Here is a 21,178-nt window from a genome sequence, read left to right as displayed (position 1 = left end):
AACTTTAACAAGTTTAATATTTAATTTTAAAAACAAATAATCAAGTTTCAAATAAACAACTTTTGAATAAGAATGTTTCCTTAAGTTTAGTTGTAGATTGTTGTTTAGGGAAATTTTTATAAAAGAGAGTTGTAATTTTTTTTTTGTCTTTATAGTAAACCTATGACATATTATTATAAAAAATCTCTGAAGAATTATCCCTTATTGGTTGATTAATGAATTGTTTTCAATTAAAGATAAAAAAATACTTATTTTATTTGTTTAATTTTTTTTTATACTTATCACCTGTTGGTTTCAATGTTGCAACTTTTAACTCAAAGAGTTTCGAAAGTCTTCATTAGGATTTCTATTTGACCACACAAAATGTTTTGTCTAATTATTTTCAGTTTAGTGGTAAAAACAGCTATTTTCTCAATAATTAAACAGATTTTTCGCTGCAATAAAAAAGATAAGTGCAAACACTCACACAACTATGATCAATTGATTGGTTTGGAGAAAGAAAGAAAGAACAAAAGAAAAATGTGAACCCTAACAACTATGGTCAATGGATTTATGTAGAGAAAGACCATTTGGTCATTGTGTCTCACACCATATATTTTGTAAATAACTTTGATAAGTTTTAATTAGAACTTAAGTCAAATTTAACTTTAAGATTAATGTAATAGAATTTTATTTTTTTACTTAAATTAAATAAAGATAAAAGAAAAAAAAATGGTATGCACTGTTTTTTAAACATTTTAACTTTTATTGCCAACATAAACTATGAAAACCATAGTCTACCATGGGCACCACACCATCTCCTCCCAAAGTTTTTGATTTTTATGATCATGTATATTCAAATTTTTCTTATTGCCCTCTCTACAAGGGACCCTGAAAAATGCAATAAAAAGGTCAATAATAAAACAGAAAGGGAGAAGTGGTGAAATTGCTACAATTAACATGTTTTCCTTATATATATGTACAAAAATTTTTGAGTATAAGCCTTAACTGTACATCATAACCTATTCTAATAAGATCTACAGATCTATGTGCTTATAAGTACAAAAAAGTAAAAATATTTAGTATTTTCTTATACTTTTTTAATATGTAAATTACTTAAGTACAATAACTAGTTCTCACTCATACTGATGAATACCAGATAAATTTAAGAATATGAAAATAAATAAATCACACTTAAAAATGTACAGCTAAATGTTTTAAAATTAAAATATAAAATAAAAATAAACTTAACAATTATATACATAAATAATGATAAATTAGTTAATAAATCTCACTTAAAAGTAAATAAAAAACGAAATAAATTTCAACTATTCACATTTTTAAAGACTTTTGTTACTTATAAAATAAACTTAACAAATATTCATAAAAATTAATGAAAGTCATAATCATACTTAATTATAAAACTTGTATGAAAAAAAAAATAATTTGTGTATGAAAACTGCATATTCAGAAACTATAAACAAGACCAAACCAACTCCGCTACCCAGCCAAAACAACTGACATTGATTAGTCTTAAAAATAAAAATAGAGAGTAAACACGTAATTAACCAAGAAATCATTTTATGTGATATTATATAAAACAGAAAATTAAATTTGACTTCTGTCTGATTGATTTTTGAGTAATACATTTTTTAGCCCAGATTAAAATGATATAAGATATTTTTGTTATTTTAAGCTTTTTTGAATTTCCTCCCATACTTTACATCCAAGATAGGAAAAGGATTTAGAACCATAAAGACTATATACTCTAGGAAAAAAGTAATTTGTCACTGATATCTGTTGCTTGATTGTGAATTTTGTTTATACTTGTAAAGTAAGGCTTGAAATTGACTGTCAATATACCTTTTTTGAACTTGTATATAAAGACTCCTAACTCATGCTTATACGTGTTTTCAACATTTAGTTTTATTTTAATATAACTGCTCATAATTTCATTCCAACTTTTAAGATGCATGCACCTCATTGCTCTATTTATAATTTTATTGATCTCAGTAATTTTAGTTCTACTTGCCCTACCTTAACATAGTTATCCATATCTAACATGACTTATCAGAAGTGAATTAAAAATGTAATACAAAGCATTTTGATTTAAGTAGTACCGTGTTTTGTATAAACTATCTATTGTCTTTTATAATTTTGTTTTTAATGTTTCAATATGGTTAGACCAATTAAGATTACTGTCAATTGTAACATCCAAATATTAATAATTATTTACCTTAGATATAGTTGAATTACCAGTTTTTATTTCTAAATTTGTGTTTTTCCAAATATCAATTTTTCCACAGTGGAAGAGCATGTATCTTGTTTTATTTAAATTTAGTTTAAGCCTATTGTCCATTAACTATTTTGATACATTCTCTAATTAAGAGTGTAGGTATGCATTATCTTTTTTATAAAACTTTTTCTTAAATGTTGTATATAATAAATAGTGTATCATCAGCAAAATTTATGAATTTTAGTGTTCTATTATTTTGTAAGTTATTGATGTAAACCAGAAATTAACAAGGTTCCCAATGCATAGCCTTGTGGTACTGCTGCTTCTATACTTTCACAAGTTGATGTAAACCCTGCAAAATCTACTGACCGTTTTCTTTCACTGGGATACGATTCCAAAGTTTTAAGAGTTTTTCCCCTTATTTCATAATAATCTAACTTTTCTAATAAAATTTTTCTGTCTACACAGTCAAATGCCTTACTTAGATCTAACAAAACTGCACAAACAGCATTACCTTTATCAAAAGAATCATTGCTGTGTCATTTTTTCAACTTTACCCACAAACGATCGCTTCAGTACTTTGTACTTAAGCCCGCTTGTTTAAGATCACAATAGCGGTTTCTCGCGACTATTCCTGCCTGATGAGTCCTAATAAGGACGAAACCGGTCGTAGGATTGTCTCGGATGCTGTTGTTGTTGATCTTGCGGTAAAGTTCATTGTTTATTATGTCTTTATCAAAAGAAGTAAGTGTACTCTCCACAAACTCTGATAAAGCTAGAGTAGTAGAATGTCCTTCCTTGAATCCAAACTGGGAGCCATTACCAAAAAAATTATATAAACAACAATATATAGCCTTTTCAATGATATTATTGATATTTGACAGAACTGAAGATGGTCTGTAATTTCCTGGAACTGTTTTCGATCCTGAACTAAATATTGGTAATACTTAAGCCAATTTTAAACAACTAGGGTATATACCTTCTTTTAATGCCAATTTAATTAGTTTACTAATTATTGAAGCTATATGAGAGTTAATCAGTTTTAGCACTTTAACAGAGATATTGTCAGCATCATTTGCTTTATTTCAATATAAAGTTTTAATTATATCAGATATTTCTTTTTCATGAATCTCAAAGCAGAAAAAACTCTTGTAGTAACTTCTTGGACTATTTATAAAAGAGTTCTAAAAGCTTATTGAATTTAAATAAGTTAGTTTTCCAACATTTGAAAAATATAGGTTTAAATTATTTACAATCTCAACTGGATTAGATAAGAACTCTTCATTAATTTCAAGTTTGTGGAAAATTCATAGCTTTTCTTCTGGTTGTTATTAATTTTGTTGACAACCTTCCAAATGAAGTATCTGCTGAACTTTTATTACAGTTTTGTGATCATTTTTGAAAATAATTTTTCTATGAAATTGTTTTAACTTTATTTAATTTTATTCTTATTATTATTGGAGTTTATTGTGCAAAGATGGACTCGGGCATTAGAACCTGGGCTACTTTAACAATACACACGAAAAAAGAAACAAACAAATTACATTCAACAAAAATTAAAAAACTAAAAATAACATAGTGAAAAAAAATACAAAAAAATAGTCCTGTATGATCAAGTATAACTTAGTATGCACAAAAAACAAAACAAAATAAATTTTCATATATAAACTTATGTATTGACTATAAAAGATTACACATTTACAAAAATTATGTATAACAATTTATAATCTGTAGGGGGAGGGCGTAGGGAAGAAAAAATATTATTAGTGATACTAATACTTTAAAATAAGTAGATACAAATCACTTCAAACCATCATTGTAATGAATTTTTATCTATAATCACTGTATTTTACTGGTGTTTATATTATTTAGATCTTTTTTTTTAAGTTTTAATCGAAAATGTTCCAACCTCCCACACAAAACCACATCCTGGGGTAACTTGTTCCACATATTTATTTGTTCTGCAGAAAAAAGAATTTTTCCGCTGACTGTTATTAAAATTATATATTTATTTTTTTTAATCATTTCCTTTCAAATTATAGTTGGTCTGAGAAAAAACAAAAAACTGTTTGAAAAATTCTTCATATTTACCATTAATAATTTTAAAAAGTGTTATCAAATCAAACTGCCATCTTCTATATTCTACAGACTCCAGTCCGAGCTTTATCAATCTATCTTTGAATGAGGTATTTGAAATGTTGCATCTATTACAAACAAAACGGGTAATATTTCTCTGCACAGACTCAATTTTATTAATGGTTTTTTTGAAATAGGGGGACCATATTGGGGTATTTTATTCAAGTTTAGGGCAAACGTAGATTTCAAATAATTTAGTTATAATACTAACAGAAATGGTCTTAAAACTTTTAAGTATTTGAAAAGATGAATTTTGAGCAATTTTATATAAATAATTTACATGATTGTTCCATTTTAGATTTTCATATATATATATTCTAAAGTCTTCAAACAGTTCTACTGCTGGTATTTTAGTTTTATTAATTAAAAGGTTTATAGGGAAGGGTTTATTTTTATTGGTGGTTAGAACTTTGCATTTTTTGGATTTAAATCAAGTTTTCTTGTTTTTAGCCATTGGTGAATATTATCTAATAAAGCTGTTTCTGACTTGCTAGATACTTTTGCGTCATCTGCAAATAGACTTATTTCGCTTTGAATGTGAGTATTTAAAGTAATATCTTTGATGTAAATTAAAAAAAGAAGAGGACCAATGACTCCACCTTGTGGTACTCCACTGTGAATTTTAAGAGGATCTGATAATGTGTTGTTAATGACTACTCTTTGTGACCTATTATTTGAAAATTCATTTAACCAATTCACTAAGTTATCAACAAAACCATATTGAGTCAAAATTTTTAATTATATTTTGTATGACACAGAGTTAAAAGCTTTTTTGATGTCAGTATAGACTACTGTGACTGATTCATTGTTTAAGTAAGTTATTAACCAAGTATGTAAACATGTCAATAGTTGAATTCTTGATGATCAAAGGGGAACAAAGCCAAATTATTTTGGTGTTAATAAATTAAAGTCAAAAAGGTGCTTAAATTATTTTTGAGAAATAATGTGTTCAAAAATTTGGAAAAACGTACTGGTTAGGGATATTGGCCTTTAATTTAATGGGTCATGTTTGTTACCTTTTTTATATACTGGAATTACATAAGATGTTTTTCATTGTTTTGGTATTTCTGATAATGCTAGGGAGCAATTAAATCTAAGTGTTATGAAAATGGCCAATATCTTTAAAGTAGTTTGTAAATAATTTTGGCAGATTAAGCTTTAAACTGACATATTTTTCTTTATATTTGTACAAAAGTATCAGCTGTAAATGAAGCCTCAGTTTTCAGAGACACATAGAGTAAATAAATATGGAGACAGCAAAAGAGCATCAGGTTGTTCTAAGGGTGATGCGGCTCACCAAGCCCTCATTCCTCTCTCCCACAACAAACATTAATGAAGACATTGACTTTGTGAAAAGTTCAAACTCCAGGTAAGTTTATGTAATAGTCTCTGTGAAAATATAACTATTTAAATACTGCATATGATTAGTTTTTGCGTTTGTTTGTTATCTTTGCCTTATAACATTATTTGTAAAACTGTTTTTTATCTCAGATATATATGTCTATTTCCGTGTCCCTCAAATGTGCACCTGTAAATTGCAAAGTTAAGACAATTTACTTTTTGCAAAAATTTAGATTAGTAGTAAAAAGATTTCAAAAATTTGTTTTTAATGCTTCTTAAGCTGTTTTAAATTTTTTTTCGATAGTTTTATAATTAAGTTTAGTATACTTAATATGTAAGTTTATTTTAAAAGCAAAACTTAAAAATATAAAAAATGTATTTCATGAAATAAAAAAATTAGTTATTTGTCAGAAACATACATTCTCTATTATTTAAATATTGTATTTTGACAAAAATTATGTAAAAGACTTTCAAACAGGCTCGGTAAACTGAGTATAAATTTATTGAGTTAATCACTTAATATTTTATTTTGTGTATAAAACTATAAGTTTAACTTTTTCAGTAACAAATGTACACTTTGTTATTATGTAGGTAAAAAACTTTTTATTACTAAGTGCACAAATATTTTAAGTTTTATAATTTTAGACTTTATAAGGAGTTTTCTAAGGTTCTTTCTTAAAAGTACCTGTCCTAGACAAGGCGTTAAAAAGTATCCGTGGTGTGCAACTCAATAACCAAAAGGTTTTTTGTGCACCAGGTCTTATGACCAAACATTTTGAGCGTCTTTTTAGCTGTTCAATAAATTCTACATATGTTTATGTTAAAATTTTAAACAGTTTTAAGCAGAGCGGGGTGCTTCTCCTGCCTCAGAGCTTTGGTAGCATTTTCCTGGGTGAGACGTTTGTCTGCTACCTGAGCATCAACAACAACAGTCAGCAGCCGGTTACCAATGTTAATTTGAAAGCTGACCTGCAAAATTCCTCTCAAAAAACCATCCTGTTCAACAAGGTAGCTCTGCACTAGAGTATTTGCTATCAGATATGATTTGATAGTTTTTAGAAGTTGAAAAAAAATTATATAAACTATTATAGGAAGGTTTTCACAAGTTTTTATATACCAACCGCATTTAGAAAACTACACATTTGAAAAAAAAAGAAAATAAAAGAGTAATCTAAATTTAGTTTCAAATTAACTTAAATAGTTTTATTTTTACCCTAACTTGTTTTGTAATGTTTGTGAGTTTTAGTACAATATGTTAATGACAATTCAGAAATTCACTAATAACAGTTTTTTAAGTTGTGTACTTAAATTTTTTTTTTATATCAGTAACAGTTTATTTTAATAAACTAATAGAAATTTAAACAAAGTTACAACAAGTAAAGTAGTTTTTTTTATTGTGTTTAATTCAACTTCAGCATTTTAGAATTTGCTTAATTTTCCAACAAACTCCACACACAGGTGGTAAGCGAGCAGCTTGAGGGGGGTGACTCGTCTGAACAGATAATATCGCACGAAGTCAAGGAGCTTGGCATACACATTCTCGTTTGCGTCGTCACTTACTGCAACTCCAGCGGGGAAACCAAGCTGCTGAGGAAGTTCTTCAAGTTTGAGGTGTCTTTTTTGATTGTTTTTTTTCTAAAAATGTTTATTTTTAAAATGAACGTTCTCTTTGATGTATAAAAAATCGATTTGTTGTTTATGACAAAGGTAGTTTGTAGTGAACAACATTTTATATTAAGTACCTGTTTTCGTTATTAGTATACATGCATTTAAAAGCAAGGTACAACTTGTTTGTTACTTTATATTTCAATCCAATTTTATGTTAACACTAATTTTAAAAGACTGCTTAAGATTAAACTTTAATTTACGTATAACGGTCTCCATAATTTTTTAACTATATAAAATAATTTGCAATTTATCTTCTTTATAGAATTTGAAGAGATAAATTTATGTTAAAATTTCATTAGAATTCTATCACCTTGATTTTTAAGTCAGTAACTTGTGTTTTATGAATTACGATTGTAAAATTTCACAATTTTCAGGTTATGAAACCACTGGATGTAAAAACAAAGCATTATAATATTGGTCCTGACAGACTTTTGCTGGAAGCACAAATACAAAATAAAACAAAAAACTCTATATTTATGGAAAAGGTAGTTTTTTGTTAGTTATTCAATGATTTTTAAATAGATCTAATAACATATTCTCATTGTTCAAACAAGTTTTGTTGCATTTTCAATCGAAAACTGAAATGATTAATTTTTCTTCATTTTCATATAAAAATTTGATAAGCTGATAAAAACTTGCGTCCCGGCAATTAGACAAAGTTAAATTATTGTTAATAAACAACATGTTAGGTGTTACTAAATAAATAGTATTTAACTTAAAATAAAGTTTCTGTAAAAATCATCTGTTCAAACTTGAACTATTATGTGAAAATTTATATTTATCTGTTCAACGGTTTTTATACAAAGAACTTAAAAAGATTGGTGATTTTCATTTAAAGAATAAGGATGTATATTTTCTATAGTTAGGGAAATAGATGGGGGTCTAACTTTGTTTTTATAAGTTGGTGTTAATTTGCAAGTTTTTGTGCCAGCTACCAGATTTTTTAACAACTAATAAAGTTCAATGCAGTGTCTGATGTTTAAAGGATTTATTTATTAGGTTTCACATAGAAGTTCCAAATTAAAATTAAAAAAATTATTGTTTTTTAAAAATAATCTATGTTATCCTAATTTTTTCTCTAATTAACTATAAACTTGGAGGATTATTCTTTTTTTAATACTCATGTGGGACTTTAAAAAAATAGTTGATGAGTTCAATACTTACTTTATACTACTTATTAGTACTATTTACTTACTTAAAGAAAAATACAGTGCGTTTTATTGTTAAGAAGAGTTTTTCTTCCTAAAATAGAGGATTTTTTTTGGAAGGTTTCACCTAATTTTTCTTTATTAATTTAAAAATTCTTTTGAGTGGTTAAAATTGTTTTAGGGATATTTTTTTTGAATTTTAAAGTTTTTAGCTCAAAAAGTTGTTGACTTACAATGAACTTTAAAGTTTCTGAGAAAGTTAAGACTAAAAAAATAGTAGTCTGTACATTTGTGTATAAAAGTTTTGAAAAATTGATAAGTCTAAAAATTGTTAAGATTTATAAAGTTTTTAAATTGTGAATTGTAGGTTATAATTAAATTTTCGTTATCAAAATTTATAGTTTTTTTTTGGAAGTTTGTTCCATTACAAATGTTAATAAGGGTTATTTTGTATATAAAAATTTACTAAAAATTTTTACTTAAAACTAAATTACTAAAAACTTTTCGGGTTTGACACTTATTGAAAAAAAATTTGAAACGCCTGTAGTTTTATCAAAGTTTTATATGTAAAATACTGTAATTTAGATTAAATGTGTAACAAATAACTATTATATAGGGAAATTAGTGTATTATTCATGGCTTTATTCACTATAAAACACATTTAAAGTAACTTTACAGTTTCTTTTCGGTAATTTTATTAATTTTTTTTTCAAAGTTAAGTTTAACTTTCCACTATGAAGGGCAGTAAAACTTGTTTTTTTAAAACCTGAATGAGAATTTGTAAAAAATCTTAAAAAACTTGAACTTTTAAAAGACAACTTTTTACTTTAACAATAAAAATGAAAAAGAACTGTGCATTTTGAGTACAATCTTAAACTAACTTTTTAGTAGTTTAATTATTTTAAGTCAATCTTACAAAGGTCAACATGGAGCCCTCCAACGCGTACACCAGCCAGCCTCTCAACAGCCAATCGGAAAGCCGCGATTCACAAACGGACCAATCAGGTCACCTCAACCCCGACGACATCAGGCAGTTCGTCTTCCTGCTGCAGCTGAAGCGGGAAAACTTCAACCTGGTCAACACGGAAGGGGCATCCCCCATCGGCAAGATAGACATCGTGTGGAGGTCGAATTTGGGCGAAAGGGGTCGGCTGCAAACCAGGTGCACGCGCATTAGTTTTGTTTATATATGTCTTAATTATATATTGTAAAATATGTTGTAGCTTCTTACAGCTGATCGTTTACTTTATTTCGTCTTGTTTACTCTCGAAAAATTAAAGGTTAAATTCTTGTAAGTTTTAGTACCGCTTGATTTAAGGAAAATTTGTTTAAAAAGGCCCACATTTGAACACAGACTTACGGAAATCGTAGCCAAATGACTTCTGTGGAAAACATCTGTGTTTTAGCTAATGAACATCTAACTGTTACAATGTTTCTAATTGGAAATCATAATAAGCAACCAAAGAGTTTTGTCGATCCAATTTAGATAAACATTATTAAACTCTATGGTCGTTTTAGTTTATTATGTCACTTGAGAATTATTGTACATCATTACCAAATCAATAGTCAACATAAAGTCTTTATTAGCTTTTATTATTTTGATTTTTATTACCTTTACCATTAACACATACTTTCTCACAAGCCAAATATAATTACATTTCTGTTGATAAATCTTAATAATAATATTTGATTTATTTTTATTATTTTTTTAAATTTTATTAATTATTTAATCTTAATAATAAATGATAATGTAATAAGCTTTTTAAACTCAGTTTATTTGTTTCTGTTGTTTTGCCAGCTTACAAACTGTTGAAATCAACTAGAGAAATGTTCAATCAATTGAATACCTTCAAACTCTTAAAACTTATTTTAAAGTATATTCATCATTGGTGCAAATATCTTCTCATCAATAGATAACACAATGAAAATCAGCATGAAATACTTACATTAAGTTTATATACGTAATGCTTTTAAACTTTAATTCCACATGTTTTTGCCATTAACGCTCGCATTTTCTCGCCACAGCCAGCTGCAGCGGACGTGGGTGCAGGACAAGGAGGTCGTAGTGGAGGCGGAGGAAATCGAGGAGGACGTGGTTGAGAGGAGGGAGGCGAGCGTGAGGATGAAGGTGACAAACTTGTCGGGAAGGGAGAAGCGAGTTGAAGTGTCGACCGTTAGCAGTGAAAACGTCGTGTGGTTCGTTTGCAGTTGCTTTGAATGTTATTTCCCTGACAGCGTGGTTGCCGGGTTCTATCAGTTAAAATACCAGAATCAAGTTGAGACAAGTGTTTTGCATAACAACATGGGTTGCTATAAGTATTCTGGAAACTTTGCACCACCTTTGCGTCATATCACTTAAGTCAAAGTTTTGCTCATCAGGTAGTTTGAAGACTTGTGAAAAGTTGTTGCTTTTTCTTTGACATTAAGTTAATTCAGATTAATTCTTCACATTGAGTTTTACAATTTTATGATGTTTGCCAAACTAAGTTGTGCTATCTATCTGGTTACCAATTTACTCGTACACTGTCAGTGTTTAGAAATTATATGCTAACAAATTTTAGTTTAAGTTTGTTAGACTTAAAATTAGTAATAAATTTTAAAATACATTTATACAAGTTTGTCTCATATTTTTAGTAAAAAAGCTGAAACTCAATGACTGTAAGTTTTTATCTAAACTTTCTCTTAGTTTATTTTTTCAATTTCCAATATGATGAAACACATATTTCTAAATTTTTGTGAATCTTAATAGTATTTAAAATAATGACTAAATTCAGAGCATTTAATTATTTTAAGTTTTCAATAAACAACAAGCTAGTTGTAAAGTTTATTAAATTAAACTTTAATTTTCAAAAAGAAACAAAACGAATATAACATAGAAAACTAGTTTTAGGTTGTTAGCATTAAAAAAAAACTCAGAATAAAACAAGTTAAGTAATATTATATAAAAATACAGGTTGAGTTTGGACGGTTTCAAGAGCGGAAAGCTGGCGAGCAAAACGTCACAAACGTTTACCGCCAAAATACTAGCCACGTCGTCCGGTGTTCACTCGCTAGGTGGCGTGGTTGTCAGGTCGGATGACGTCACGCACGAGTTTGACGACATCCGGCAGTTTGCGGTGGCGCCCCAAAAAGTTGTTTGAGCATTTGAAATTTTTGTTACTTTTTTTTTAATTGCCGATTATAATGTTTATGTTTTGAAGTTTAAAAGGTCTATAGTTTAAGCTATTAATACAATGACGGTTGAAATTTTATTTTTATAATTCAAAATGTGTTTTCTGTATTTTTACATAGCTTTTCGTTTTAGGACAGCAATGTTTCAAGTACTCAGTATTAATGCTAGTATTTAATTTGCGCTTTTTTCATATTTGAATTACTTTTTATTGTGAATTACAATTAATTCAAAGGTTCTTTTTTTCATTTATTAGTTGCAACACTTTTGTAAAAAATCTTGGCTAAATATTTGTTTAAAATATTCAAAATGCAATAACAAGATCGTCATATCTTATGGAACATAAATTAGTTACAAATTGCAAAATAGTTTATATTTTTAATATAGATTACTAAACTTGTATGTACATATTTTTAAACTCCTTTGTATCATAAATTTATTTTTTTTAGTGTTCAATTTTTCACTCTGAAAAATTAATCACAAAATAATTGTTATAATGTTTTTGTCAAAAAAGTAGTTTGTTTAATTATCTTCTTTCGTTTTATGTTTTTTAAACTTCTGTACTTCTTTGTAAAACATCTTACTTTTGTATTCAACGTTTTTAAAGGTTTTTTTTTATCTATACAATTAGTCACTTAAAGCATTATAATTTTTTTACTTAAAAATCAGACCATACTTATTTAAAAAAATATTTTAAATTATTGGAATTAGTTTACTTATTGTGAAATGTGCAATAAAAATAGTTTTACAATTAAGATTTTTTTTTTACCTGTATTATTTTAGCTTACTTATTAAAAAGTTTAAGTTAAGTAAAATACTTTAATAACTAAATTATATGTATAGGAAAAAACCAGATTTACTGTAAAATCGCTTCGCGGGTCAGAGTACTTGAAAAAATTTCTATTTAAATTTAGTTATATTTAAAAAATTTGTGTATTAAAATAGTAACAAAATAGTCAACGCAGTTTACTCAGAAGCAAAACTAAATTGTAAAAACTTTTTAATACTACAATAATATTTATTAGCTGAAATACACCTCTCAGGCCGTTTACTTGGCGGACTACTAGCGACCCCAGATTTAAGAAATTGTACTTTACATGTAAATGAGATGTGAAAATGGCTGTATATATATTATGGTGCTGTACGTTGACAACTAAACAAAGTGTTATAATGAAACATCATATTATACATGATTAGAATACGTTCAAAAGTTAATATATTTATATTTTCTACTACTTGCTATAATGGACTTATTATACATTTTTCTATTATATTAGTTTGTATAACTTAATATGATGCACATGAAAAATTTTGTTGTGCTAAAGGTGGTATTAATATAGTTTTGTTCTAAATTTCTCACGATAAAAAATATTAACTAATAGGATAATAATATATTTTTAGTTTAAATGACACGATTTAAAAATATCTATTTATCTAACTTATTTAAAATCTAAAGACAAGATAGTTTTTATAACTATCTTAATTTTTCACTACTTTCTACTCTTGTTTTTATTTTTATGAATTTTTAAATAAGCTGTTACAAATTCTTGTTAATAAACAATAGAGACATACAGTTTACACTTTTAAAAGTTTACTAAGATAAGTTATTAATTGAATTTTGAATATTTATAATAATTATACCATTTAAGATTACTTGTAACTTTGACAGTTTAAATCTAAAAACTAGTTTTATAATTTAAAACTTTGTTTTCAATTCGAGAGTTATTTTTATATAAGATATTTTAGAGTTTATTTTAAATTTGATAAACTATACTTCGAGCATAACACTTATACAAGGAGTTGGAAATTTTTTTTGTTCTTGGCCAGATTTACAAGAAAAGCTTTTTGCGGCTGGAAATTTCAAAAAATGTACATAACGGTCGCGTAATTTTGGACAACCATGCTATAAACCTTTAAAAGTATTTAAACGCAAGATTGTATTGAAACATTCATTCAAAAGAATGTTGTGAAATTCAAACTTTTTACTAAAGTTTTTAATGGAAAATAACTTAAATACTACCCAATTTTCTATTTTCATTACTAGTCCTGAGCAAGACGTTAAAAGGTATCCAAGTGGTGTACGACTCAATAATAGAAATATTTTTTCGTGCACCAGGTCTTAGGACCAAATATTTTAATCACTTATTTTTGTCGTTCAAAAAACAATTTATTCGCATTTTTAACTATTGCCTGTCATGCATATAGTAAAATCATATATACATAATATACTATAAACTTTATACTAATAACGATTAAAAGTACTTGTTACTGACATGTAAAAGTTGTTTAGTGTTTAAATTTCAACAGCTCTTTGTAATATCTGAATCAGAGGACGGCAGCTGAAGTTGATGTTGTCCGCAGCCCTATTATTGAACAATGGTTCATTTTTTAAGAATAACTTTAATTAAAAAAAGAAACACATATAAGAAGAACTGTGCAATGAAATAAACAAACAATAGAGGAAGCAGTATGCTAAAAGCAGAAAAAAAAAAGCATGTTTGTAAACATTTATTATAAAATAGCTCAAGTAACAAGCAAGTCGTAAACTTTTTGCTTCGCTCGGTGCAAATTAATGCAATCTACGTAAACGAACATCGGAAAAATACTTTTATTAGTTTTGTGTAATATATAACAAAAAAATTAGAATTTTTGTGAAACACATTAGTAAAACAAATAAAAATATACTCATAGTGTATACAATCGAAATTAACACTTACTTAAATAATAGAATTTTGATACTCATTAACTTTTGAAGTTTCAAAATTATCTTATAAAGAAGTTTATAGTGTTTAATGTAAAGTCCTATAATAGTTTTTGTTTAGTGTTTAAAAACATTTTTTTTAAAATATTATCTAAGTTTAAAATATATTTAAATAAAAAGATATATAATAAAGTCTGATGTTTAAATTATTAAAAAAGATCTGTTTCTTTTGTAGCCTAAATTTTATACATATCACTATTTAAACAGAATACTTAAAATTTATTTTTAGTTGTATTTTCTAACAATAAGGTTCTGTATAGTATGTTTGTTTGAATGTATTTGATAATAAACATATTTATAATTATATACAAGACTATTACTAGTTTAAAAAACGTTTAATATGATTAAGTTATAGAAAAAAATTGAAACATATGTTTTAAATAAAGCATTTTATTGTTGTTCTGTTACATTGATAGACAACATACAGTTTTAAATATGTAATTTAATATATATCACACACTACTCATAAGATTTAAAGTTGAGTTGTTACTAAATTAAGGTATGTTTAATGAAATTTCAAGGTAAAAACTTATACAAAAAATTTAAGTTTTTTAGCTATATTTTTAGTTCAATTGCATTAAACACTTTGAAGTATTAACATAGTTATAAGACTAATTTTAATTTTTAAGATGTTGTAGTACATAAAAAAGATTATGAAGTAAAAACAGTGCGTACTTTTTTGTTTTTTTCTTCTTTGAGTAAACGGATATAAAAATTATAGGTAAATAAATATGTTCAATTGATAAACAGCTTAGAAAAATTACAAGATTTTCACTTTAGTTATATTACTTTCTCCGATTGAATATCAAAAAGCTTTTTTCAAAGTTTAGCTTCAATACCGTTAAGAAATAGCTTAAGAAAGATAAAGATTTTGCAAAGTTAAATTTTTTTCTTTACAACTTTCAAAAAATATCTTTAGTCTAATGTATGTAACTTTATAATGTTAGTATTATTATAGTTTATTGAACGACAATAAAAGACGGTCAAAATATTTGGTCCTATGACCTAGTGCACGAATAAACCTTTAGGTTATCGAGTCGCACATCACAAATACCTTTTAAGGTCATAGCCAGGACATAAATGAAGAAATATTTAATATAGAACAAGTCTGAAATTTACTTTTACATATAAAATCTAAAAAGAATGTAAATTATTGCTTTTTTTTTTATTTCTTAATTTTCAGCTAAGTTGTTTAAGCAAAACATTTCATTTTAACCAAAACTGTTTTAAAAGTTAAAATTAAGAAAATTTTTTATGATTTATCAATAGTAGGTTTTTTCATTTAATAATTTAAAACTAAACTGTGTGCAATGAAAAATAATCAATAAGGTGATAATTATTTTTTAAACTACAAAAAAATGGCTCCAACTATTTGGTCCAAGACCTAGTGTACAAAGAAAGTTTACAGCAAAGAATTTCAAATAAACTTTAAACTCCTGTATAGGTAAAAAAATATTTTACCGTAATTCGCTTTTAAAATTAAAAGTAAAAATGAGTAAGAAAATATAAGTTCATGTTATATGCTGTGTTTTTAGTATAGTAAAAAACAAATCATTGCTACAATTTAACTTTCTGTTTATTCTGAATTGAATACTTATAGGTAGAATTTCAAAGAAAAAGCCATTTTGTTTTGATTACTTTTTATTGAATAAGTTATATAAAATTCAACTGAAATTAGACAATTAAGTACCATAAAATAAGATAAAACTATATGTGTTATTTAAAATTCTATTAATTTGGAGACGTTGTTGTAAAAGTAATATTTTAAATGATAATAGTGATTAAAAAAATAAAAGTCAAACAGTTTAAAATTTGTAAGGTTTTAAATAAAAAAATAAAAACAAACTGTTTTAAGTAAAGTTCTACTTCAAATGAGAAGTTATTATAAGTGTAAAATTCAAAATATTTATAAAGCTTTTATCTAAGTTATAAGTTAAATAACTTGAAAAAAAAATATGTCTAAATTAACTTTTTATTTTTAACCACTCATAAAACTTCATTTACAGTTTTGTAATTCCTCTAAAACTTCTGCAGTCATGGAGCAAAATATTGTTATTATCAAGGGTGTTTCTCCTCTCACAACCGCCAATGACGTGCTCAAAAAGCTGCGATGCAAAGACAAAGTGGAAAGAGTCGAGATGATGTACGATTGGGTTCCGAAAGAAGGTCGTTGGTACGGAGACGCCTACCTGGAGTTTCCTGATCCCAAAGATGCTCAAGTTGTTCTTGCCAATCCCACTTACAAAATTCGTGGTGTCAAGGTAGACGTTGAACGTGAGAGTAACGAAAGTTTTGAATCTTCTGTCTCGGAAACCTCTGAAGGGGGTAGCTTTAGTGACAGCGAATCAGCCGATAAAAATTTCAACTCTGTGCTCATAAAAAAGTTGAATGTTAACAAAGGCAACGCGTTCGGTTTGAAGAAATATTTTTCTACGTTTGGCGAAATCGAGTCTTTAAGCGTCCATTACGAGAGAGATCTGCAAGCATGCTACGCCATTTGCGAGTTCGTAGAAGCGCAAAGCAAACTCGATGCCATCAAAGACGCGAGACATTTCGTATGTTGGAGCACAGTAGAAGTTACTAAAATGCCGAGAGACTCCTCAGTTATTCCGTTGCTTCTTCCCAGTTGTAAAGAGTTAGATAGGGTTTATCGCCAGATAGGGAGTTTAAATGAGAAGTATGGCCAGTATCAGAAGAAGGAAGAAGGTTCTGCAAATTGTGGAAGCAGGAAATATGTTGATGAGGTAAATCAGTGGCCAAATAGCTCCGCTTGTACCTGGACAAGAATAAGTGAGGCGAGCTTCGGAAAGGATTGTGAACTGAGTGTTGATTTATCGTCGGTTACGGCAAAAAGCATCACTTTCAAAAGCAGTTACGAACAATGTGAAGGAAAGGAAAGTATCTTTGTCAGTGTTTTAGTTTAACTCCTGAAAGTTTTTGTTTAGTGTACTTGGTGTTATGTTGCGTAGGTTCTATTTCGTTAGTTATGTTGTGTTGTAATACGACTTTATTTTTATTCGTGTTGCTGAAAAATAAATAAGTTTATTAAAATTAACTTAGTGCTTAATTTTGTAAATACAATACTTGAAATGGTTAATTATATCAGTAGCAAATATGTTAATAAATTGGCTAAAAAAAAGTTTTTTTTATTAGATACAGATAAGTTAATGTTACATGTCTTAAATATTTTATTACTTTAAACTTCAAGTTAATTAAGTTAGTTAAACCAATAAATGTCAAAAAGAAACCATTAATTTAGTTGAAACAGCTTGAAATTAGTTGAGTTTGTATGTTTATTGAATAAAAGCAAAAAACTAAAAAAAAAGTTTTAGTAATTTGTACACCAAACTTAGTTAGAATTTTGGACCAAAAAATAAACAAAATTTAAATGCTATAGAAAAAAAAATTATAACAAAAATTGTAAAAGTGTTGAAAAGACACAATCAAACCACCAAATGCAACAACTAAATAAAACTAATTGAAAAATTAAAGCTTAGTCTAATAACAACTTGTATAAACAGCTGAAACTTAGTTGCAACGGACTACATGCGCCGGAAAATTAAATATAAAAAATATGATACATTAAAATTTTAACGTTATTTTTCCGAGCCTTAAATAAATATAAACTTTTGCAGTAAAAAGTATACAGATATAATCATCTTTAGACTTAATTAAGAATATTAGCTATTCAACTGTTTAATAAATTTACGTTATTAGAAATATAATTAACAGAATAAAGCCACATTAACTTTGACCTCATTATTTATCATTCTATTATCTATTCCAAAAAAAATCAACTTCTTTTTATTTTTGATATATAGATAAAAATAGTATTCAATATTTTGAACTAAAAAAGTAATAACACCGTAGACTATCAAACTTAAAAATTCTAAGTAACTTTCGAAACAAAATATCAAAAACATAAATTATAGTAAAATATTTATCAACAACTTATAACGACTTTAGTAAAATAAATCAACGTTATCTGACATTAAAAACTACTTAAATATACATAAAACAAATATTCACTGTACTGTATAAATGAATATATACAATCTGTGTATACAAATACAATCTGAAGTGATTTTTGATTAAAATTTTATCAGTAATATCTTTAATGAACTTAATTTTCTATAAATTTTCTATAGGAAAAGTATATTTAAAAAAAACATATGTTTAAATTTAGGTTATACTATAAACTTGTTTAAATCTATAAAATCAATAAAATAAAGACGTAAAGCTTATAAACTATGCTTAGCGTTAATGCCTTCGTTTAAAACTATCTGATGTTATAGTTTTAATTAAGTAATTAAATCTAAGAGCCTGAGCAAAATTATGTAAACAGGCACAAAAAGAACTGAAAATAGTATATTATTATTTTTAATATTAATGATAAAACAAGTCAATCTGTGCGTCTTATCATTAATTTTAGATTACCATTCTAATACTAAACTTTTTTTTGACAATCTAATCTAGTCCTGCAAGTTTTTGCATCTTGAATAAAACTTGCAGGACTCGAGTTTCGTGCCTGTGCACTCTTTAATTGCGAGGTTCAAAATAAAGCACAAAACAAAACATACAGATGCAAATGAGGAGTGCACAGGCATGAAACTCGAATCCTGCAATTTTTGCATCTTGAAATAAACTTTTTATTAATAAAGCCCTTAAGGTGGGCGCTGTGTTGAAAAATTAAATTTATTAATTTAATCAACTTATTTCTATTTATATATATATATATATCTATCTATATATATATAGTCTAGTAAGATTATTTGTACAAAAGAAATATTGGCTATTTAATGAAGTTCTTTACTAATACACCATTGAAAAAATAACATTCTACAATTATTTACATTCCAGACTAGACCAATGTCATTGAAACTCAGTTAGTACATTCAAAAACGACTACACTCAGGTATAAGATATTTATTAATCTACTTACTATGCATGTATTGTTTATTCTAAGGATAAAATAAAAGCACCCAAAAACTTTGATCTAAAGATCTGGTGTACGAAAAAACCTTTCAGTATTAAGTCGTACACTACATGCTTTTACAACTTATTACAGCTAATAAAAGTTATTACTTAAAACTTTAAGTTTTAAACCTCGACTAATTAAAATGAAAGAAAACAATGAGTATAAAAATATCACTTCTTATTTCAACTTTATTTAATTAGTTGATCTTTTTATAAATAAATGAAATCGACGTTCTCATAAAGCACTTCGATGCATTCATAGTAATAAATACAACGAGAGTGATCGTAACTTAACAGACCAACCTTATTTGGCATGTAGTAAGTAAATTGAAAATTAAGTATAAAGTTTTTTGAAAAAGTACCTCTAATTTTTACAACCTTAATTTGTTATGACAAATTTAAGTTTTTATGTGTTTTTTTTTATGAAGACATATTTTTATAACATTTTTTACAACTATTTAACCTATTTTTACTTCAAAATTTAACAGTTCACATAATAATTTATTTAATTTGTAAAAATATTGTAACTTTTAGTACAAGCATTTAAAATGCACTGGTAATTATGGTGAGTTTTCTTTTAATTTTAAGTCATGTTTCACTTTGAATTTTGTTCATAAAAATTTGATGTTGTTGTTTAAGTTTATAACTTGGTTTAGGAAGATAAACTAAACCGAGTTTGCTCAAAAATTCAGCCAAAAATAAACACCGACGTTCACTATCTCAATCGGTTGTCTTAGGAATTTGAAGAAAGTTTCACGAAAAGTTACTAATACTTATTAAATTAATGTTTCTTATTTTTTTTTTCATGAAACTTAAATTTATCTCCCTACACGCTTTTGTATAACGTTTAATAATTTTTTAAAGTATATAAATGCACCTTTTTCGTTATAAATTTTATAACATTTTTCTGGAAGTTTTGTATACAGTTTTTTACCATATTAGTGCATAATTTTTTAAATTTTACAAATTTTTTATTTATAAAGTAGTTCATTTCAATTGATACAATGCCACTATTGTTAAAATTATTTGTGCTGGTTATAAATCGTATTTACGTTTTAAACTGGTTTAAATTATTCGTTATAATAAACACTCGAAAAATGTATTCATAAAATATTTGTTTTTTTGAGAAGTTTTACGTGATTAAAATTGAATAAAAAATGTAAGTTGATAGTTTGCAAAATACATGGTTGCCACTTAGTTGGTAAATTTGATTGTCTCCCATAAATTGAGATGATTTTTCAGCAAATTTTATTTTAATAACTATGAACATAAGATTGATTCAATTATTAATAGTACTAACACAACAACTACTAAATCTTATTTTGTTGATTAATAACAAATTAACTTAAAAAAAAAATTGATGGTATTTTTACCATAAATTTTAATTGTTAAATATCAAAAATATATTTACAAAGTAGTTCTGTCGTTTTAATAAAAAACCATAACTCACTTTTGCTGAGAATGTCAATAAGTTATTCAAACAAACTCTTGCTTAGTAATTAAATGATCTTTCGATGATTTAAAATCTAAGTATAACTAAAAGTATACTTTATTACTTAAAATGGTTTTTAATGAACACTTTACTTGAATGTATTCTATTTGTGGTCCGTACAAAATTAAACCGTAAGATAGTTTAATTTAACCAAACGTTGTTCTTGTTGTTATGCTAAACAATTACATCATTTTTTTAGGTATCGTATAAGAAACTTGTTGGTGAATTACTTTACCTCTAAGGGGTGCAAAACTTAGTATAAATGAATACT

The 21,178-nt window shown here is 26.6% G+C and overlaps 1 protein-coding gene across 1 annotated transcript; it reads left to right on the top strand.

Moving 5' to 3' along the window:
• The first annotated feature begins 5,575 nt into the window (after positions 1-5,575).
• On the top strand, positions 5,576-11,956 carry LOC145829892 (trafficking protein particle complex subunit 13-like). The gene is made up of 7 exons (XM_082937768.1): positions 5,576-5,720; positions 6,529-6,700; positions 7,151-7,303; positions 7,735-7,845; positions 9,429-9,670; positions 10,534-10,704; positions 11,462-11,956. The coding sequence occupies exons 1-7, from the start codon at positions 5,599-5,601 to the stop codon at positions 11,646-11,648; spliced, it is 1,158 nt and encodes a 385-aa protein (XP_082793894.1). The 5' UTR covers positions 5,576-5,598; the 3' UTR covers positions 11,649-11,956.
• The last annotated feature ends 9,222 nt before the right edge of the window (positions 11,957-21,178 follow it).

This window comes from Thalia democratica, chromosome 1, assembly GCF_965202585.1.
Source record: "Thalia democratica chromosome 1, ktThaDemo2.hap1.1, whole genome shotgun sequence".
NCBI classification, from domain to species: domain Eukaryota; kingdom Metazoa; phylum Chordata; class Thaliacea; order Salpida; family Salpidae; genus Thalia; species Thalia democratica.
Note: the sequence above shows the minus strand (reverse complement) of the source record. Positions and strands in the feature narration are given on the sequence as shown.